The sequence below is a fragment of the Petaurus breviceps genome, unplaced genomic scaffold (genome assembly GCF_028583685.1).
Source record: "Petaurus breviceps papuanus isolate PSGF00001 unplaced genomic scaffold, PetGlider_PUasm1.0 90723, whole genome shotgun sequence".
Taxonomy (NCBI): Eukaryota; Metazoa; Chordata; class Mammalia; order Diprotodontia; family Petauridae; genus Petaurus; species Petaurus breviceps.
In genome coordinates, this window is record NW_027187323.1 from 441,740 (window position 1) to 462,996 (window position 21,257).

General features: G+C 45.7%; 1 protein-coding gene and 1 long non-coding RNA gene across 2 annotated transcripts; one reads left to right on the forward strand and one right to left on the reverse strand.

The window, feature by feature from the left end:
- Positions 1 to 422: 422 nt before the first annotated feature.
- Positions 423 to 3,121, reverse strand: UPK2 (uroplakin 2). Its single transcript, XM_069066587.1, has 5 exons — positions 2,984 to 3,121; positions 2,195 to 2,326; positions 1,910 to 2,048; positions 1,547 to 1,617; positions 423 to 1,323 (listed from the first exon to the last, which is right to left on the reverse strand). The coding sequence occupies exons 1-5, from the start codon at positions 3,090 to 3,092 to the stop codon at positions 1,187 to 1,189; spliced, it is 588 nt and encodes a 195-aa protein (XP_068922688.1). The 5' UTR covers positions 3,093 to 3,121; the 3' UTR covers positions 423 to 1,186.
- An 855-nt stretch (positions 3,122 to 3,976) lies between these two features.
- Positions 3,977 to 13,588, forward strand: LOC138144992 (uncharacterized). The gene is made up of 3 exons (XR_011164066.1): positions 3,977 to 4,090; positions 6,166 to 6,288; positions 12,731 to 13,588. It is a non-coding gene; the product is annotated as an uncharacterized lncRNA (long non-coding RNA).
- Positions 13,589 to 21,257: the final 7,669 nt, after the last annotated feature.

Below are 21,257 nucleotides of genomic sequence, written 5' to 3' on the forward strand. Positions count from 1 at the left end.
ACCTCTTTTTCCTCAGACTTCCCATGCCCCATGGGTTAGGCTAGGGGCTCTTGTGAACCTGTCCCACAACTCTAACTGCCCTTCTATCACTGAGCTCAGCTCAAGGATCAGGACATTTGAGTTGTCAATCCCCCAAAACTTTGAACACAGGGAACACTCAAATTAATAACTTTTTTTTGGAGGGCAATCCGGATTAAGTGACTCGTGTCTGAGACCGAATTTGAACTCAGATCCTCCTGACAACACTGTGTCACATAGCTACCCCTCAAACTAATATTAAACTTTTTAAACATTGAATTGAGGTTGGTGGGGAAGAAGGGACTTGATAGGCAACCTGGGAGCTTGTGTTCTTGTGGCTGTAGTTAACTTCATCTTAAGCCTAGTGGGTGGGAAAAGCTCTGCTGGTTCTAGGGTTTTGCATTTTGAAGGCGCTGAAGAAATAGACTCCGGAGACAGAAGCAACATCCATACTTTATTACAGGAAATCAGGTGAGGAGGAAGGTGGACAGGTAGCACTGATCAGAGAAGGGAGTGCCTGGGGGAGAAGGGGTAGAGCCATTCTGCAGAGAAGGGAGATTAAGAAGCCTGGCCATACTAGGGTCTAGGGAGGACTCATTTCTTTTACAATTCTAAGATTCTATTGGAAGACTGGGGTAGATAGGGGAAGAATCCCGGGATGGGAGTGGGGGATTTAGTAGATTGTAAACTCCTTAGAGTTTATCTAAACTTTCTATGTCCTCCACCCTTTAGTTCCAGACTTGGCTTGCTTTTGACCTTAAAGAATGAGAGACCTGGGGCGGCTAGGTGGCGAAGTGAATAGAGCACCGGCCCTGGAGTCAGGAGGACGGGAATTCAAATCCAGCCTCAGACACTTGACACACTAGCCCTGTGACTTTGGGCAAGTCACTTAACCCCAATTGCCCTCCAAAAAGCAAAAAAAAAAAAAAAATGAGAGACCAATTGAATGGAGGAGTGTGGGGGAGGGGGAGAGAAATGGGGGGAGGGGAGAAAAATCATGTGGAGGGACGAGGTAAATCAGGTCCAAGTGCTAGGGGAATGAGGAAGCTGTCAGTGAGGGGTTGGGAGTGGGGACTGAAGCCTTAGGAGTAGAGCCTCAAGCACCCACCCCCCACCCCTGAGTTCTGTGCATCTCTATCTCCAAGGAGTACCAGCCTCACTCAGAGCCTTATTTTCGAGCGCCCAGGGCCAGAGCAACGATGAAGCCCACGATCAACAGGAACATGGCAACGGAGAGCAAGACTGTGATGACTATCATGCCCCCGGTGCGTGCCATGCCCACCCCCAAGGTCTCCACTTTTCTGCCTGTTAAGTTCAAATGAAATAATGTATATAAAGTGTTGCAAATCTGAACTCAATATTCCCTTGTGGGATGAGGAGAGTTGGGGGCTGAAGGGGTGGGGGGAGGGTGTGTATGGATTTCCCCTGCCTGGAGCTCCCTCCGCCCTCATACCTGGGAGGTGAGTCTGGGGCAGAAGCCCAGAGCTAGGCACATGGCCGGGAGCTCGGCATGGGAGAGGTTACTCACGAGGCAATGTGGCCATCTGCACTCTGTTACTGTGTTCTACAGCGTTTCCTTTCTCCACCGAGTAGGAGACACTTGGAAGGAAAGGGGAGTTTGAGGAGGAAGGAACTCATTGAGCAGCTGAGGTGTTGGAGGAGGAGAACATAGGTCCAGGCCATTCCCCCTAGACTTATCTCTCTTCGAAGATCCCGTCTGATCTGTGCCCAGTCTCTGGACTCCAACTACAATAGTGCCCTCCTCCCTCCAGAGCTTTCTCCCTCCCCAAAAGGTATCCCTCCTTCCCACTGCCTTCAAAAACACACTCTTCCTCTCTCCACCCCTCATTTTCCCCCACTGGTGCTTGACTCTGCCAGGTAAGCCACCTACAAGTAGCTGGTCCCAGGTATCAGGTTGGTGACTTGGTAGGCATTGAGCCGGGTGACGGTGAAACTGCCGCTGCTGTATACCACACTGACCAGGTCCCTCTGCCCTCGGCATGGGGTTACTGTAAAGTTATGTGTTATTCCTGGGCAAGAAGAGGGGATAAAAGGGGTGGAATCAAGTTGGGAGACTGGGGTGGGGTTAGAAACTGAGGAAGGGAAGGGACTACCCAGGGAAAAGAAGGACTCTAGGGGTTAGGATGGGGTATTCAGGGGATAGAGGGACTCAAACCTTTGGTTTCATTCACTCTTCTGACAGTCAGAGAGGCTTTTCCTCCTGTGAGGTGGCAGGGGGGTAAGGCAACCAGAAGGCTCTCTGCCAGGGCAGGGGATAGTAGGCCAGGGAGACAGGAGATGTTGAATTCTGTAGGAAGGAAGGCAAAAGAGGGAAGGCTTGGTGGAGAAACTGAGACCTTGGGGATAACCCCAACAAGACTCTAAACTATATTACACAGCCCAGGCCTTGTACTCCCAACCTTCCTTAACTTCACTTCAAAGGAACCAAGGACTCTGGCTTCCATCCTGGACCCATCCTAGCATTCTTTCACAGACCTGTGATGATGGACAGAGAGAGCCCTTGGAGGCAGACAGCGGCCAGCCAATGCCCACCTGACCACCAGATGGCAGACTTGGGCCACTCTGCCAGGGTAGACAGACTGAGAAGGCACAGCAGGTATTGGAATTTAACTCTAGGGATACAGAACATAAGGTCTAGAACAGAATTCTGAACCTGACAGTTCTAGATCCTCCCTGTTCCTCCCATCCTCCCCTTCTAGTTTGAACAGGACACCGGAGGTGCCCACTCTCATTGGACAAGTACCTGGATGCCCAGCACCCGCGTGTCCTACGCAGTACTCAGTACAGTATCCTATCCACCTCCTCCCCACCAATGCCAGCACAACTTCAGAGCAGCTTGGTACTTCCAGCCCCACCCTTCATGAAATGAAGAGCCATGTCCCCTGAGCCAGGTACCCCAATTCCTACCCCCTCCAACCCGAATTGGGGCAGGATGAACCAGGACCTGCAGCCCCGAGATCCAGCAGCACCAGCAGAAGCAGGGTGGGTATCAGAAACGACATGATGAAGGGACAGGGATCTGGCAGTCTATTGAAGGCTTGTTCCTGAGGCATGCGCTGCCCAGGCCCTGGGGTGGCTGATTTTGTCTGAGTGATGGGAGGGGCCAGAGGGGGAATCTTGCCTAACCTGCCACTTCTGCCCCAAGAGCCTGCAGGGGCCCCTGGACTGGTTTTTCTGGAAGAGGAACAGGCCCTGAGGTCCTGAAAGGAGGGTGGGTGGGACTCCCCAGGCTCCTGGCAATGATTTACAAAGTTTCAGGGTTGGAAGGGATTTCAGAGGTCATCTAATCCAACTTTTCTCTGGTCATCCAGACAACAGAGGTCATGAAGACCTCTCTCTGGTGATGACTGCTGCCCCCTTCCACTACCTCTTGTGGGCTCAGCTATAGGGTAGGTGACTGCTAAGGAGCTTGGTGGTATAGTGAACTTAGAGCCAGGAAGAATTGAGTTTGAATCCTGACAGTCACTGAGTGGACTGTGTGACCCTGGTTAAGTCACTTGACCTTATTCGGCCTCAGTTTCTTAATCAGTAGCATGATGATAATAATTCACAAGGATGTGGATGTCAAATGAGATAATGTATGTAAATGCTTTGCCAGTCTTGAAGCTCTATATAAATGCTAGATATTATTATTCGCTGGTAGAGAGGATGGCATGACTGATCCCTGAAGGGCCCATCTATGTTCCTTTCCTTCTGTTACTCCCCTGGAATTTGACTCCTCCTAAGTGTAGTCTCAGATATGTGGGGACTGTAGAAGTTCCTGCCCATGAAATCAGGCACTTCCATGTGTCTCCTCAGGACCTGGCATGTTCATGCTGATTTGGGTCCCTGGGGCTGTGGGTGTTTTGATGTGCCCAGGACATCAGGCATGTTGGGGCGAGTTTCAGTGTTCCCAGGTGCCTTGATACTATTACACTCAGGGAGATTAGGACAGGGTTCCTTGGGGACCCCTGAAATAGGCACAGAAGAATCTGGACTGGGGCACAGTATGAAGAAAAGTGAGACAAAGAACCTAGAGAAATCAAGTGCCCAGATGAAGTGGCATGTCCAGGTCTGTGCCATCCCCTGGAGTGGGGAGGAATAGAGCTTTCTCTGAGAGGCAGACTGACTCTGACTCTGGGTACCCCATTCCCTTTTCTTTCTGTGGCTCCCCACCCCTTCCCACCTCCTCCTGCCCCCAAGGGTGCAAGGAGAAGGTAGCCAGATTGGGCTGTTCAAGCTGCCTGTGGCTTCTGGACTGAAAGGAAGAGGAAGGAAGGGGGACCAGGAAGGGAGACTGACTCTAGTCAGGGGCTGTGATGAAGCTGCCCTCTGGAGCAACCTGAGAGATGGAAGGAAAGTCTGTTCTGTACAGTCAGTTATTTTAAAAAATTGATTTGCATACGGAAGAGAGAAAGATCCCCCAGGAGTGGGGAGCCATTCTGTCTTACCTTCTTCATTCTTTGCTCAGTTTCAGGACTGAGGGGAAGGAGTATAGATCTAAAATTTGGCTCAGGAGGCTCCTCCTGGAGACCTTAACTGCCACAGGAGATCCCAGAGACCCTCCTTTTAACAGAGGGGAGGGGGAGGATCCATTCCTCTCCATTACCTACCCCTCACCCCTGCTTCTCCATCCCACAGACTTTCCCTGGAATCCTTCCCCAGTAATGCTGCTCTCTGTCAAGGTGATGACTGTCCAGTCATGATGTAACAGGGGGACATATCTCTGGGTTAGGGGGAGGGGAAAAGGAACCAGCAGGTAAAATAGGAGAAGGAGTCTCAGACTCAGAGATTGAATGAGAGCCTGGAGCTTTGTATCATTTAGAATGTAGAACTTTGTAATAAGGATTAGGTTCAAACCTGATTTCTGACATTTTCTCTGACTACATGGTGACAGTTTCTCTCAGTGTCATTTCACCATGTGTGAAGTGGGGATCACAATACCTGTAGTACCCAACTTATTGGGTTGTTGTGGAGCTCAGAGGGGATAATGGAGATGCTTTGAAAGCTTTAAAGTAAGCCTGGGTGTTTGGATTTCCCTGTTAGAGAGTGGGGATCTATCGCCTCTTAAAGGTTTTGGTGGAGGCAGCCTCCCTAGGCCTCCAGGTGCACACAGTGAGACATCTCTAGGTACAGCAGCCAGGTCTGGAGCCCATCAGTTTCTTTGACTCTAGCTCTAGAGATAGGGACACTCCCAGCAAAGTCTCTGATTTATTTTTGTAGCCTTTTACCTGCTTGTGTGCTCTTTGGTACCATTTCAGGCCTTCCTCCCTTCCCCCAAAGGAACTAGTAGGGTCATACATATAGTATACAGTGTTTGAGAGGCAGTATGGAGTGGTGTAAAAAAAAAAACAACAACCTGGATTTGTTTCATTTTATGTTTTTTTTTTTTATTGGGGTGAAAGAGGAGAGAGGGAGAGAAAATACTTTTTTGTTCATTGAAACAAAATTTAATTGATGAAAATTTTTTAAAGACCTCAATTTGGAGCTAGAGGACCTTCATTTGAAGCCAGGCTCTGCTGCTTTACCTGTGTGACCTTGGGCAAAGTTCCTCTACCTCTCATGGCCTTTGTTTTCTCATCCATAAAAGGGGATGGGGAGAGAAAAGGTTGGATCTGAATGACCTCTGAGGTCCCCCTCCGTAAGAAGAGAAAGAACAGGGCTCAGCCCTGCCCAGGTAGCACTTGAACAGGGATATCTGAACCACCCTTTTGTCTTGAGAATCAAGGTCCACAATGTAAGGTAGGGGAGTGTAGAAATGGCTGTGTTGACCACAGAGCTGGAAGAAGGGCATGGTAAGGCATGAAGAGACATCTTAGAAGCCAGTTCTGGAAGGCTGAGGTCCAGGGCTCTGCAGTGGCAATGGGAGGAGTCTTAAGGGGCTGGACATAGATGAAAAGGCTAGGTTGCTATGAACCCCTCCTCCTACCATCTCTTTTTTTTTAAATTTTTTTTAAGCAATTGAGGTTAAGTAACTTGTTCAAGGTTACACGGCCAGTTATTTCCGGGTGTGGTGCTGAGTATCTGAGCTTGGATTCAATCCCCAGGTCATCCCGACACTGGGGCCAGTGCTCTTACTCGCTGAACCACCTGGCCGCCCCGTCCTACCATCTCTTTAAGTGTTTTGAACCTTTTCTTTTCCTCTAGGTCCATTTCAAATACATGCATACCTGTCATGTAGTTGGTGAAGTGGCTAGAGTACTGGGCCTGGAATCAGGAAGACCCAAGTTTAAATCCAGTCTCAGACACTTAGTAGCTATATGATACTAGGTAAGTCACTTAACCAATATTTGCCTTAGTTTTTTCATCTGTAAAATGGGAATAACAATAACACCTGCTTTGAAGGCTTGTTATGAGGATTAAATGACACAATATTTATAAAGTGCTAATAGGCACTTAAGAATTGTTTATTTCTCCCAGGTAAAACCTGGGGCCAGAGTGACAGTTAGCTTAGGGTTCTCATACACTGAGAAGGGAAAGAAGGACCCTGGGAGTTCAAGGTGACCCCCACGGTGATGATACTATCCATGGTAAGTTCAGTATGCCTCCCACCCCCCAAGGTAATCCTGAAACAGTGACCAGTTACTGTTTGGTGACCTTTGAGAAGCAGTAGAAACCCATGATAACCAATGACCGAGTGACTAATATCTTCTTCTTGAACTGTGCATTCAGACTCCCTCCTTCTCAAAGCCATGCCTAGAATATTCTCCTAGCCTTGAATGAGATAAAATATGTGAAGTGCTTAGGAAGCCATAAAGTACCATAGGCATGCTACCTACTCTATTACCTCTGTCTCTTAAGCCTTCCTGATTCCCATCATCGTATGTGCTCTCTTCACCCTTAAATCACCCTGAACTGTATTTATCTCTGTTCATGTTGCATCTCCCTATGTGCAATGTATAGACTTGCAACACTCTTGTTTTGTGTATCTTTTTTCCCTTACTCTCTCCTGACCAGCACAGTCGGTGGTGCTTAACATTTTAATCAATGACGTGGATAAAGAAATAGATGATGAGCTTATTAAATGTGTAGATGGCTTAAAGCTGGGAATAATCACTTCTATGTTCGATGATAGAGTCAGAATCTAAAAAGGTGTGGACAGGTGGCAACATGGGACTGAATCTAAAGAGATAGGATTTAAAAAGGATAAGTCTCATACTTGGGCTCAAGACAGTAGGGCAAGATGGAGAAACATGATGAAATGGCAGTTTGTCTGAAAAACAGCAATATCTGGCCATCATATAGACAGTACTTTAAGGTTTTGTTTTGTTTTGTTAAGCAATTGGGGTTAAGTAACTCGCTCAAGGTTACACGGCCAGTTATTTTGTGTGGGTGTTAAGTATCTGAGGCCGGAACTGATCCTGGGTCTCCCGACTCTGGGGCCGGCGCTCTTACTCACTGCACCAGCTGTCCGCCCCTAGCACTTTAAGGTTTGCAAAGCACTTTATAGAGATGACCTTGTTTGTACCTTCCAACAGGTATTGTTGTTTCCATTTTTTAGATGGAAAAACTGAGGCTCAGAGATGTTGTGATTCATCCATGGTCATATAACCATTAATAATGTGGGATTTTGACCTAGGCCTTCCTGAATTAAAGTCCATCATTCTAACCCACTGTATCCATTTGAGTATTTTGTTAGTTTGTAAGCTGAATATGAATATGATACAACAGCTTAATTCAATATTTTTCCCTTTTAAAAATATTTTTATAAGTATTTATAATTTCTCTCCCATTGCCCTCTTCAACTGAACAATTTTAAAAAAGAAAGGAAAAAAGAACACCCTTATAAAATGTATAGAGAGTCCAGAAAAACCATTTTCCACATTGACCATGTCTGAAAATGTATGTCTCATTCTGTACTTTTTAAGCCTATCAGCTCTCTGGCAGGCAATGGGTAGTGTGACTCATCTCCATCCTTTGGCTTAAGGTTTATCATTGTATTGAGCAGAGTTCTAAAGTTGTTTTTCTTTATAATGTTATTGTGTAAACTGTTCCCCCTGCTCTGCTCACTTCACTATGCATCAGTTCATAAAGTTCTTCCAAGTTTCCTTTGAAACTGCCCATTTTGTCCTTTCTTATAACATAATATCCTATTAATTTATATACCATAATTTGTTTAGCTATTCCCTAGTAGGTGAATGCTCCCATAGTTTCCAGTTTGGGGCTGTTACAAAAAGAGCTACTAGAAATGCTTTTGTATATATGGATTCTTTTCCTATTTGTTTTCTCTCTTTGGGACGCAGGCCTAGTAGTGGTGTAGCTGGGTTAAAGGGTATCCATAGTTTAGGGAACTTTTGGGGCATGGTTCCAAACTGCTTTCCAGAATGACTATACCAATTCATAGCTTCACCAACTGGGCATTAGTGTGGCTATTTTCTCATAGCTCCTCTAACATTTGTCATTTTCATCTTTTGTCATCTTGGCCAATCTGATGGGTATGAGGTGGAAACCTCAGAGTTGCTTTAATTTGCATTTCTTTATTTGTGATTTGGAATATTTTTTTAATATATTTTTGATAGCCTGATTTCTTCCTTTGAAAACTGCCTATTCAAGGGGTGGCTAGGTGGCACAGTGAATAGAGCACCGGCCCTGGAGTCAGGAAGACCTGAGTTCAAATTCAGCCTCAGACACTTGACACACTTACTAGCTGTGTGACCTTGGGCAAGTCACTTAACCCCAATTGTCTTGCCTCAAAAAAACAAACGAAAAAAAGAAAATTTCCTCTTCACATCCTTTAACCATTTATCTATTGGGGAATGGCTCTTAATCTTATTCAATATTGAGAAACATAGTATCAAGAACTAGAGAGGTGTTAGCATTTCTATACTCTTCTCTGGTGAGACCACCTAGGGAGTATTATGTTTAGTTCTGGATGTCTCATTTTGGAAAGGACATGTATAAACTGGAGAGCATTCAGGAAAAGGTCAACCAGAGTGAGGAAGGGCCTTGCAATCTGTATAAGTCTCTCTCAAAAGGAAATAAGGCTGTTTAGTCTACATAAGAGAAAGCTTGGGGAATGTTGGGGTGGAAGATGGGGAAGATATGTTATCTGTCTTCAGGTATTTGGACTATCAAATAGAAAAGAAGACTAGGTTTTTGTTTGGCCTTGAGGACAGAATTAAGACAGATAAAGGCTTGATATCAGAAACAATTTCCTAATCATCAGAGCTGTCCAAAACTGAGGCTGCCTCAGGACATAGTAAGGTCCTCCCATATTAGAGGGTCTTGGAGCAAAGGTTTGATAGCAATTTGATATTGCTGGATAGAAGATTCTTAGTCAGGTATGAGTTGAACTAGATTGCCTCTGAGGCCCCAGTCTACAATGTGTTGCATATAGTAGATGTTTAATAAATGTTGAAATGAATTGAATATCTCCTAGGGGCATTTCTATTTTAAAAGAGTACCTTAGGGAAAGGTCATTGCATAACTCAAAGATATAAATGTTGGTATTTCAGTTATCTGTGGGGGGATTTTGGAGTAAAGCTGTCCCTGCTGGGAGGCTGGTGAGGGTATGGAGTTACCCATCCTCAGTTTAGCCACAAGCTACTAGAAGCAGATAATGTGTGGGTGGGGGAGGAGAGATCTTTTATAATAATACAGATTTCTACAAAGCTTTGCAAACTGCTTTACCCACAACAACTTTGTGAAGGAGGTAGGGTTAGTATCCCATTTTGCAGATGAGAAAACTGAGGCTCAGAAAGGTTGCTTGATTAGATTACCCCCACTTTACAGGTGGGGATACCATTGCTCTCAGAACTTATGGGACTTACTTAAGGTGGAACTAGTCAGAGTTGAGGGTAGTTTAGGGCTGAGACCCAAATACAGTTCTTCTGATCACAAATCCAGTGTCCTTTCCCCTACATCATGCTGCTTAACTGAAATGTAGCAGTGGGTTGATGGGTTGAGTGCTTCTCATCCTGCATCTGATTTGGGGGAACTCAGAGCCTGGGGCTGAGATGTGTGGGTGGGCTACAAATTGGCTCAGGTCCTCTAAAAGGAAAAGAGGGTCCTGTTCCTTTAAGCATCCCACTCCTCATCCTCCCCCTCTTCACTACCCCTAGCCCTCTCTGGGTTTCTGGAGGAGCAGAGACTTGGAGCCGTCTTCTCCCTGCCCTGCCGGGCTGCTCACTTGCTGCTCCGGAGGCTGTGCTTTTCGGTCTCCATGGAAACCATTAGTTGCTAAGCAACAGGAGCATCATCTGTGCTGAGCTCTCGCATCTAATTATCCCATCACTGTGGCTGAGAGGGGTTTGGGGAGCCGGGAGGAGTTGGGTGGGGGTGAGGCCAAGCAGAGGAGCAAAAGGATAACTCTTTTAATGGAACTTCTTCGTTGGCAAGACTGAAGTCATTTAAAGACACAGAGCCCACTCCTCTGGGGGATTCCCTGGAGTGCTTGCATTCCTGGGGTCTCTGTCTAAGCTCCAGTCTCTGTTTTTCCTAATATCCATCTCTGTTCGCTCTTCTCCCTCATACCCCACCACCCCCAACCTCATTTTTTTCCCTGCTTGTACTATTCTGCCAAGACTTGCAGGTGAGCTATTGGACCTCTCTGGTATTCTGCCCCTTAACTTTCTTTTTTTGGATTATAAGCCTTTAAGATTTGAAAGCTGGAAGGATCCTAGGAGATCTCCTAGTCCAGCCCCTTCGTTTTACCGATAAGAGAACTGAGGCCCAGAGATTCAGAGTGTCTTGCCCATGATCACAAAGGGAAAAGTTACCCCTGGCCAGCTACTTCGGGGAGAGAGCAAGAGCTCATTTGTAGTTGATAAATTAATTGTGTGTCTGCTTGTCTTGAGGGGGAGGTGGCAGTGTCAGCTCTTGATGGGGACCATTGCCCTCCTGCTGGTGAATATTATCTTTGTGTTTCCCCCAGAGTCTAGTACAATGCTTTGCCCACAATGAAAATGCTTCACATTTACCTTAGTGGTTTAAGGTGTGCAAATTCTTTGAGACAAGTAGGAAGTAGTATTATCCCCATTTTACAGATGGGGAAACTGAGTCTTAGAGATGCATGGTTCTCACCTGTCTAGGAAGTGTTGGGGCCATTAGGATTCATTATTCCACTCTGCTTCTGTGACAGGGTCCTGTGAATCAAAAGCCCTCAATAAATGCTTTTTTAATAGCAGCAGTTCACATTTACTTAGTGATTTGAGGTTTATAAAATGCTTTTCAGAATAATAATAATAATAGCACTTATATAACACATTAAGGTTTGCAAAGCATTTCAGATATATTATTTCATTTGATCCTCACAATGATCCTGGGAGGGAGAAACTATTATTATCCCCATTTTAAAGATGAGAAAGGTTAAATGACTTTTCCAAGATGTCATAGTGTCTGTGGCAAGATTCAAATCTGGGGTCTTGCTGACTTGCCCAACCCTCAATATATCTGTGGAGCCAGCCACCTAACCATGACAATCATGGTCAGATAGGTAGGGGAAACATCATTTAATATCTCCATTTTACAGATGAGGAAACTGAGTCTTGGAGAGTATATGTGACTTACCTGTGATCACACAGCTACTAAAAATTTCTACCAGGATTTAAAACACGGCTCCTGACTTGAAATCAAAAGTGTTCTTTCCATTATAGCAATGAATTGATAGAATGCTGTTTACTTTGGGTAAATTACTTCAGTTTTCTTAGTCTTATTTTCTCCCTTTATAAAATGGTGAGGATTGTAAAATGTGAAAGTGTTTTTGGACATATCACTATTAGAATATAAAGGCTTATTATCACTTCTACATTATAATGAGAGGATGGGGTAAAGGAAGAGAAGCTTATTTCTCTGGACCTTAGTTTTCTAATCTGTAAAATGGGGGGGTTAGACTAAGTGGTCTCTGAGGATGATGAGTTTATGATGGGGGGGAAAGGGGAGAAAATAATGGACAACTTGCCAATGTCAGATTTATAATCTTGTATCACTGATCCAGGACACAGAGCTGGTCAGTCTACAGGGACTACAGTGGTGGGACTAGGGGAGGACCCTGTAGAGATTTCCTCCTCTGGGGACTAGTAGAGGTCATGGGATCACCTGATGCCCCATGACTCAGTTTCCCTTGCTTTCTGATAGGAGCGACCCGTTTAAAGATACCTCCAAACTAAAGGCTCCCTGAGGCCTTGTTGCCTCTTCCCAAGCCCACTAGGCTCCTCCCTTGTGTTGGGGGTGGGGTGGGGACAACAGGTTCTCATAGGAAAATTGAGAGGCCTGTTCTTAGAAGCATAAGGACCAGACTGAGATGTATGATAGCGATAACAATAGTCACTCGTGTGTGTTGACATTCTCATAATTTCATTTTAGAAGCATTTTAGGTGCAGTGAACAGAGTGCTAGGATAGGCCTGGAGTCTGGAAGACTTGAGTTCAGACATAGCTTCAGACATAGCTTCCTGGCTTCATGACCATGGACAAGCCCCTTAATCTCTGCTTACCTCAGTTTTTTCAACTGTAAAATGGGGACAACAGATAACCATGCCTTACAGGGTTGTTGTGAGGATTAAATATATTTGTAAAGCACTTTGCACAGGGCCTGGCATATAGTAAATGCTATGTAAATATTTATCATTTCCCCTCTTCCTCCTTAACCTCACAGTAACCCCTGTGAAGTAGTAGATGAGGGAATTGTTACCCCCATTTTCCAGATGTGGAAACTAAGGCTCTTTGAATTATAGAGTTGGAAGAGTCATTTAATCAAACCTTCTTATTTTTCAGATGAGGATACTGAGTCCTGAACTAGAAGACCCATTGGGAAAGGGGCAGAGGTCTGAAATGTGGTCTTAGAACATTCAGGCACTCATAAGAAATGATGAGTAGTATGCTTTTAGAAAAACCTGGGAAGACTTGCATGAACTGAGGCAAAGTGAAGTGAGCAGAACCAGGAGAACATTGTACACAGTAGCAGCAATATGTTGCAATGATCAGCTATGAAATGACTTAGCTATTCTCAGTAAAACAAAGAACCAAGACAATTTTTTTTTTTAAGCAATTGGGGTTAAGTAACTTGCTCAAGGTTACACGGCCAGTTATTATTATTTCTGGGTGTGGTGCTGAGTATCTGAGCCCGGATTTGATCCAGGTCATCCCGACACTGGAGCCGGTGCTCTTACTCGCTGAGCCACCTGGCCGCCCCTAAGCAATCAGGGTTAAGTAACTTGCTCAAGGTTACATGGCCAGGTGTTTCTGGGTGGGCGCTAAGTATCTGAGCCCTGGATTCGATCTCCAGGTCCTCTCAACACTGGAGCCGGTGCTCCCACTCGCCGTGCTATCCGGCCGCCCCGAACCAAGACAATTTTGAAGGACCTACAGTGAAAAATGATATTCACCTCCTTGGAAAGAACTGATGTAGTAGTCTGAATGCAGATGGAAGCACACTGGGTTTTGTTTTGTTTTGTTTTGCTTATCTTCTTTTCACAACCTGACTAATAGAGAAATATGTTTTGCTTTTCTTCACATATATAATCTTTATCAAATTGCTTGCCTCCTCAATGAGGAAGGAGGGGAGGAAGGGTGGAAGAGAATTTGGAAGTCAAAACTGTAAGAAAACAGATTAAAAATTGTTTTTACAAGTAAAATAAAGTTTTGTTAATTAAAAAAAAACATTTAGAGATTCCTCAAGCAAAGGTCTCCATGAAATGTTTTTACCTCTTTTTTTTGCCTAACCCTGGTTCAGAGAGGCTCAGAGGCCTTATGGGAAGAGACCAGGGTTAACCCCATTCTGTCCTGTTCTAGGGAGAAAGGACTAGAATCAACACCCTTGGCTTTGACTCCCAAAGAGCCCTATATTTGGAGTCAAATCCAAACTCAGCAACTTTTCGTTGAGTCCTTTTAGTTGTGTCCATCTCTTTGTGATCCCATTTGGGGTTTTCTTGGCAGAGATACTAAGTGTTTTGCCACTCCCTCTCCAGCTCATTTTACAGATGAGGAAACTGAGTCAAACAGGGTTAAGTGACTTGACTAGGGTCTGTTGTGCCCAAACCCAAATCACCCATTTCCTGATTTGAAGCCCACCATTAAGCCCCTTTATATGTTTGTCTTTTATATATTTGTCTATCCTATACCCTGTAATAGCTTGAAACAGCTTAAGGCATAGTCTTGGGTATTGCCCAAGGTGTAGTCCCGGGGTTATGGTACAAGTTTATCTTAAGGAGAGACCACCCTGTTCTGTTCCTGCTGACCAAGCAGGGTCCCCACACCCTTTACCCAGAACATGACCCTAGCCTGTCCCCATTACCCAATGACCCTTCACCCTGTACGCTCCACCCTGTTCTGGGAGGAATCCCTTTCCAGGAAAAGTTGCACCCTTGTGCAAATTAGCCCAGAGCTATAGATCTAGCCAATGACAATCCTTGGCTTCTGTGCATCATTGCTTCTGCTAGTTCTCCTCCCCAGTTGTGGTTTTTGTGGTTTTAGCCTTTATAAGCACTGTGTGTACCCCAATTCAGGGCTGCCTGATTTGAGTGTATACTCCAGACAGTCACTCGCTTTTGATTAATAAATCCACACCTAAATTTACCTTGAACCCAGGTCTCAGCTCACTCTTATTCTCTGCACAACAGGTCACACAGCTAGGTGCCAGAAGGGGCAAGGCAAGATATGGTGGCCTGGACAGTATAGGTCAGGCATGTGAAATACACACAGTCCTGACTCATTTAGACAATTTGGGCCTGAGTACCCCTAGCTACATACCTCAGTACAGGGCTTCAGGTTTATCTCCCATTTCATAAAGACTTCACATGGAACTCCTGTGGGAGCAGGGAGACACCTAGATGATGATAGACCATGGAACATAGATCCAGAAGTAGAGGGACTTCTGAGGCCCCCTAATCCAACCTCTTCATTTTACAGATGAGGCAACCTCTAAGGCCCATAGAGGATAAGTGAATTATCCAAGGTCACCCAATAAGGGAATATGTAATAGAACTGAGATTGAACCCAGGTCCTTATGTTAAATTAAACTCAGCACTCTTCCTACTGAACCATAATGCTTTCCTTGGGATTTTTATGTGAACTAAGGTTCCAGACTGGCAGGAGGGGAAACATGGCCAGAGCAGAGGGTACACGAGGGGGGAGGGAAGACTAGGTAGGAATGTTCTGATGGAGGGACAGGATTGAGGAAGACAGAGGTAGTGGGGTTGCATGTCTGAGGGGACGGAGCCATGGGAGAAGGAGTTTGGGGCTTGTGGAGGTGAGCCCAGTAAAAGTAATGGATACATTTGGAAGCAGATGAGGAGCACTTCTTCCCTATGGGCTCCCTATCCCACCCCAGATACTGTTCCTAATTCCATCTGAGGCCAACAGAGGTAGGGCAGCCCCCTCCCCCTTCCCTAGAGTCCTTCTTGACCTCCTTCCCCATCGGTTAGTGGCTTGCTAGCTTCTCTGTAGGAGGGAAGGGGAGGAACCCAATGGGGATGAAGGGGGCGGGGTGTTCTAAGAAGTCCGGTCGTGCATGTAGGAGAAGGTGTGAATCAGAGGCGGCAGGAGCAGTGAGCTGACTGCTAATGAGCCTGCTGTCCATGCCTGCAGAGGAGAAAGCCCATCCTTCCCTTACCCCTGTCTCTGTCCCCATCCCTGTCCCAAGAGGTTTGGGAAAGCATAGGTGTGTTTGCAGAGGCCACAGCGGGTCACAGACCTGCCTTCCACCCTCAGCACAAACATGGGTGACCTAAATCCAGGCATCCCTCCCTCATGCTGTTCAGTGAACCCAAGGTGCAGTCCCAAGTCATCTCTGGGGGTAGCTCACTGCCATTTTCAGAATGTACGAGCTCCAAATCTAGTCTGTTGGGAACAGGAGTTCCCTGTGGGGTCTTGGGAATAGCAGAAAGGCTGTTCATCAAGCAAGCCTAGATCACAATCTCCCCCCCCCCCCCGACTCTAACTCCAACCCCCCAACCAAGAGGAAAGGAAGGAGAGTGTGGAGTTTGAAACAGGGTTCATTGGCTCTACTTGGCTGCCCCTGCTGATGCCCCCAACTCTGACTGCCTGTCTCCCTTGAGCCCTGTTTGATATGCACATCAGACATCAGTGCCCTTTGCAAATCTGCTATTTGTACAGAGTATTGAGGGAGGAGGGAGGAAGGAAGGGAAGGCAGAAGAGAAGAGATACAAAGACCCCTCCTCTTTTGTCTCCTCCCTTCCTCTGCCCTCCTCTTTTCCTTTGGGTCCCTGTGGTCTCTTCCTGCAAGGACCAGGACCCTAATTCCAAATACCAACCCACAGTTCCAGCCTGGGGAGGCCATCTCCTTAGACACAACACAGATATCCATCTATAGGCATACACATAATCTGTAGTCCCTGATACTTGAGTCCTATCTCCAGTCCTTAGGCTCTCTCCAAGTTCAGGGTCTCAGAGACCCCAGAGCAAGATGCATGGCCAGGAACTGGATTGAGAGTGCAAAGGTATGGAGATAATCCCAAGAAGTGGAAGAGACTAGTACTAACTCTACCTTCCTAGGGAGAAAGGACTAGCAGCAACTTCTCTTGGCTCTGACCCTAAGTGACCCTCAAGTGACTTATTGTCATGGAAACTCCCCACCCAGCCTGCCTCTTGGGAATCTCTAGAAGCAGTGGAATTCGTCTTTGGTGTGGGCTTTGAGGAGGAGGGGAATGCCAGCCCGGGGCTTCTCTTCTCTTGCCTGGTTTAAGGTGCCAATAAGTGGTGTCCAGATAAGGCTGGAAAGACGAAAGAACATTTACAGAGGGATGAAGAGTTAGGGGTGAGGATGTCTAATTCTTGAGAATTGTCCCTTGAGAAAGGGCTTAGGCAGCAGAGTGTGAGGGAAAAGGAACACGGGAATGGGAAAAGCAGTTAGGGCTCTTGCCCCAACCCAAAGTGCTGGGATTGGCTTATTTGGAAACCTGAACCGTCTGTGCAGCTTCCTCCTAGAGGTGCTGGGGAGGAAGGGGAAAGAGCTGCTGAAGATGCCTGGTGGCCCAGACTCCTGGGAGTATGTCCACCCTGGCAGGTTTGGGAAAAGTGGATGAGAGCCTGGGGTTGTGCCAGGGAGACTGAGAGTAAGGCTGCCTCTAGGTCTGTTCAGGAGAAGTGCTCTATGAAACACCCCCTTCACATCCCCCCCCCCCATAATCCGATTTATACTCCTACTCCCTCCTCTGGACCCATCACCATGGCAACAGTTTTCTCAGCTGCACTTCATCAGTTTCCTAGAGAAATCTCTTCTTCCTTCTTCCCCCTCCTCTCTCTCTCCCTCCCTCTGTCTCTCTGTTTCTTTCTCTATCTCTCTCTTCCTTCTCTGTTCTTCTCTCTCTCTCTCTCTGTTTCTTTCTCTCTCTCCCTTCTCTCTCCTTCTCCTTCTCTCTCTCCCTCCCATTCTCTCTCCGTCACTCCCTCCCTCCTTCCCTCCCTCTGTCTCTCTTTCTCTTCCTTCTCTCTCCCTCTCATTCTCTCTCTCCCTCCCATTCTCTCTCCCTCCCTCCTTCCCTCCCTCTGTCTCTCCCTTCTCTCTCCTCATTCTCTCTCCTTCTTTTCCTCTGTCTCTCTCTTGCTCTTTCTTGTTCTTTCTTCCATTCCCCCTTTTAAAATATCTCCTTCTGTATTGCAGTTGATTTTTCCATAACTCCCTTTTTGTCGCTCCTCCTCCACCACCTTTTCCTCCACATGGAGACTGTAGAGCAATGACTGCCCCTTGAGATGGGATTGCAGTAGGGGTGGGAGGGGGTGGGAGAATCTAGAGCTTGGGACCAGCTGGGACACTGGCCCTGCAGATGGAAACCCCCAGGAGCTGTCAGTTTATCTCAGTTTTCTGCTTCTCTATGCCCTGTTGGCTCCCTCCCTGCTCCTGGTACAGAGGAGTCCCCAGATGCCCTTTGGGAGGGCCCAACCCCATGGCTTTTACTATGTTCTGGCAGCCAACTCAGAGCTGGGGAATCTGGGCAAGCCCAAAAAAGGGTTTGTGTTTCTGGTTGGTCCTGAGAGAGAAACACAGAGCCCTGATGAAACAGGGACTGAGTACAGCTGTGGTCTCTAAACTTTGAACAAGGATGCTGGGATGTGGAAATGAAAGGATAAAGGGCCTCTCTGACCAACACAGCCCTGAATCAGTAGAAGGGGACGCCAACCTTTGGAGAAGAGAGACAAACAGTACCCTCTCCCTAAAGTCAGAATCAGTCAATGAAGATTTAAGTGAGCTACCAGAGGGGATCAAAATCTGTTTCCCTCCATGGCTCCTCATCTTCCTCCCATAAATGATTGTAGGTGTCTCCAAAGATTGTCTTAGTCCCTTTTCATTACCTATACTCTATCCCTCTATTATCTTCAATTATCATCATTTTGAGGATGGGTCTCATAGCTTTAATTCTAGCCCTGACCTTTCCCCTCCTCCCCCTGCCCTGTTTTTCCCCTCCCTTTTTGAAAGGCAATTGGGATTAAGTGACTTGCTTAATGTGACTTAGGGTCACACAGCTAGTAAGTGTCTGGGGTCAAATTTGAACTCAAGTTCTCCTGACTTCAGGGTCAGTGCTCTATCCACTTGGCCACCTAAACCGCCTCTCAGCCCTAACCTCTCTTCATCCTCTAACCTTATGTCTCAATTCAATTCAACAAACATTAATCACATGCTGTTAATGACACTGTGCTAGGCATTGGATGAGATACAAAATTGTGTCTTTACCCTCAAGGATCTTGTCTCTATCTGGCTATTACATATTTCCTTTCGGATGTCCTACCCTTGCCTTAAGCTTGTTATCTATTTAAACTTTAAAAAAATATTACTTTTATTACTATCTTTTGTTTTTATATCACCTTCATTTCTGAGTGTATATGCTTCCCTGACCTGCCCAGTGAACCATCTCTTATAACTAAGATTAATAAAGAAGAAATAATCAGTTCAGCAAAACGAGCCAACAAATCAGTCTGTGACATGTTGCACCCAAGCTCTCTCTCCTTTGTAAAGGGGAATAGAAGTGTATCTCCTCAACTCTTCTCAGAAGACAAATCAAGTTTGTCTTCAAAAACCAGAGTCCTCATTCTGCCTCCTAATACCCAACCAAACCAGGTCCCCTTCCCAGCTTCACTGGATCAATCAATGACAGCATCCTTCTGGCTTCCAGCCTAAAAACCTTGCTGTCATTTTTGATGCCTCACTGTCCTCCATCCTCTGTATGGGATTAATTGTTCAGTTTCAGAGGTTCTTCCTTTGAAATGTCTCTCACATCTATCCCTTCCTCTCCATACCCATTGTTGCCAGCCCAGGCCAAGTCTTCATCATTTCAAGCATGGATTACTTCAGTGACCTTTTGGCAAATCTCCTTGCTTCCCATCTCCCCTCTAAGCCATCCTCCACGCAGGTACCAGATTAAGTCAATTCTTATCATGACACTCAAAAACTTTGAATGGATCCCTTTTTTCTAGATAACTGGATGTCCAGGTCTTTTGTGATCTGCTTCTGCCTTACTTGCCCAATCTTACTTCTTTCTAGTCATTAGCATATGCCCTCTGCTTTAGAAAGGCCAGGCTTCTATTTCACCTAAGATGATGTACCATCTTCCTGCCTGCCTGAATGGCCTTCTCATAATACAGGCAATGCAGCTTAGTAGATAGAATTCTGGGCCAGAAGTCAGGGAGACTGGGGTTCACAATTCACCTCAGATGCTAGCTGTGTGTCCCTGGACAATTCATGTAACTTATCTTAGCCTCAGTTTCCTCATCTGTAAAATGGTGACAATAATACCTACCTCACAAGGTTGTAAGGATCAAATGAGACATGTACAGTACTGTGAAAACCTTAAAGCATTATACAAATGTGAGCTGTTATTTTGAATAAATATTTGTTGAATTAAATTAATCATATTACCTTCACCATGCTTTCCCATTACCCCTCTGCCTATCAAAATTGCATCTATACTTTAAGTCCACCTTCTCAGTAAAGTCTTCCCTGACTACTGGCTACCCCAGTCTTCATTAAAAGTCACTTGGTGGGGTGACTGGGTGACACAGTGAATAGAGCACCGGCCCTGGATTCAGGAGGACCTGAGTTCAAATGCAGCCTCAGACACTTAACACTTATTAGCCACATGACCTTGCGCAAGTTACTTAACCCCAATTGCCCTTCCAAAAAGCAAAAAAAAAAAAAGTATCTCAGTAAGCATCTATTAAGCACTATCATGTACCAGGCACTGTGCTAAGTACTGAGGATACAAAAAGTGTCAAACAAAACCCTCAAAAAACCAGTCCCTGTTCTCAAGGGGCTCACACTCTAATAGGGGAGAAAGCATACAAACTATTGTTATTGTTCCAGTCATGTCTGACTCTGAGTGACCCCAACTGGGGTTTTCTTGGCAAAGATATTGGGGTGGTTTGCCATTTCGTTCTCCAGCTCCTTTTACAGATGAGGAAACTGAGGCAAACAAGATTAAGTGACTTGCCCAGGGTCACACAGCTACTAAGTGTCTGAGACTGGATATGAACTCAGGAAGATGAGTCTTCCTGTCTTCAGGCTCGGCACTCTATTCACTGTGCCCCTTAGCTGCCCAACAATAAACAGAGGAAAGATACTACCATAAAGGTGGTTCAGGAAAGACTTCTCATAGAAGGTAGGGTTTTAGTTGAGTTGAAGGAAGCCAGGGAAGCCAGAAGGTGGAGGGTGATAAAATTCCAGTCATGGGAAGCAGCCAGAGTCTAGAGATGCAGTGTCTTGTGCAAGGAGCACTGGATTACGAAGTGCATGATGGAGCTTGTGGAGAAGTAAGGCTGGAAAGGTGGATAGATCCAGGCTGTAAAGGACTTTGAATGCCAAACATAGAATTTTATATTTTTGGTATAAGAGAATGTCAAAAAAACTGGAAGGGACCTTATTCTTTGTCCCATCTTTTCTTTTTCTTGACACTTACATGACTTTAATCACTTCTTTGAGATCTGAAAAGGTTTTACTGAGGGGTGTGATTTCTATCATGCAGATCATAAGCCTTGATATCAATTTCATTATTTGCTGTGGCTTTAAAAGGTCATCAGATGTCTACATCCAGAGAAAGAACTAAAAAGAACTGAGTTGGTATCCAGATTGAAGCAAACTACCTGATCTTTTTTCTTTTCTTGTTTGGTTTTATTTCCTCTTTACCATTTTTCATTCATCTGATACAATCCGTCTTTATAACCCGACTAAGGTCTAATGTGAAAGTATTTACAGATCCTGTACTTGACTGTATGCTGCCATGGGGGGGAGGGGAGGTAGGGGGACAGAATGTGAAACTCAAGGGATTGTGGAATTGAATCTTGTAAACTAAAA

Bases quoted from the DNA above. Each gene is read 5' to 3' on its own strand.
- UPK2 (XM_069066587.1), bottom strand. From the start codon at position 3,092: ATGCCTCAGGAACAAGCCTTCAATAGACTGCCAGATCCCTGTCCCTTC. The intron at 1,618-1,909 runs GTAGGTGGCTTA...TTTCCTTCCAAG, and splicing joins ATACCTGGGACCAGCTACTT to TGTCTCCTACTCGGTGGAGA. The intron at 1,324-1,546 runs GTGAGTAACCTC...TGAACTTAACAG, and splicing joins GCAGATGGCCACATTGCCTC to GCAGAAAAGTGGAGACCTTG.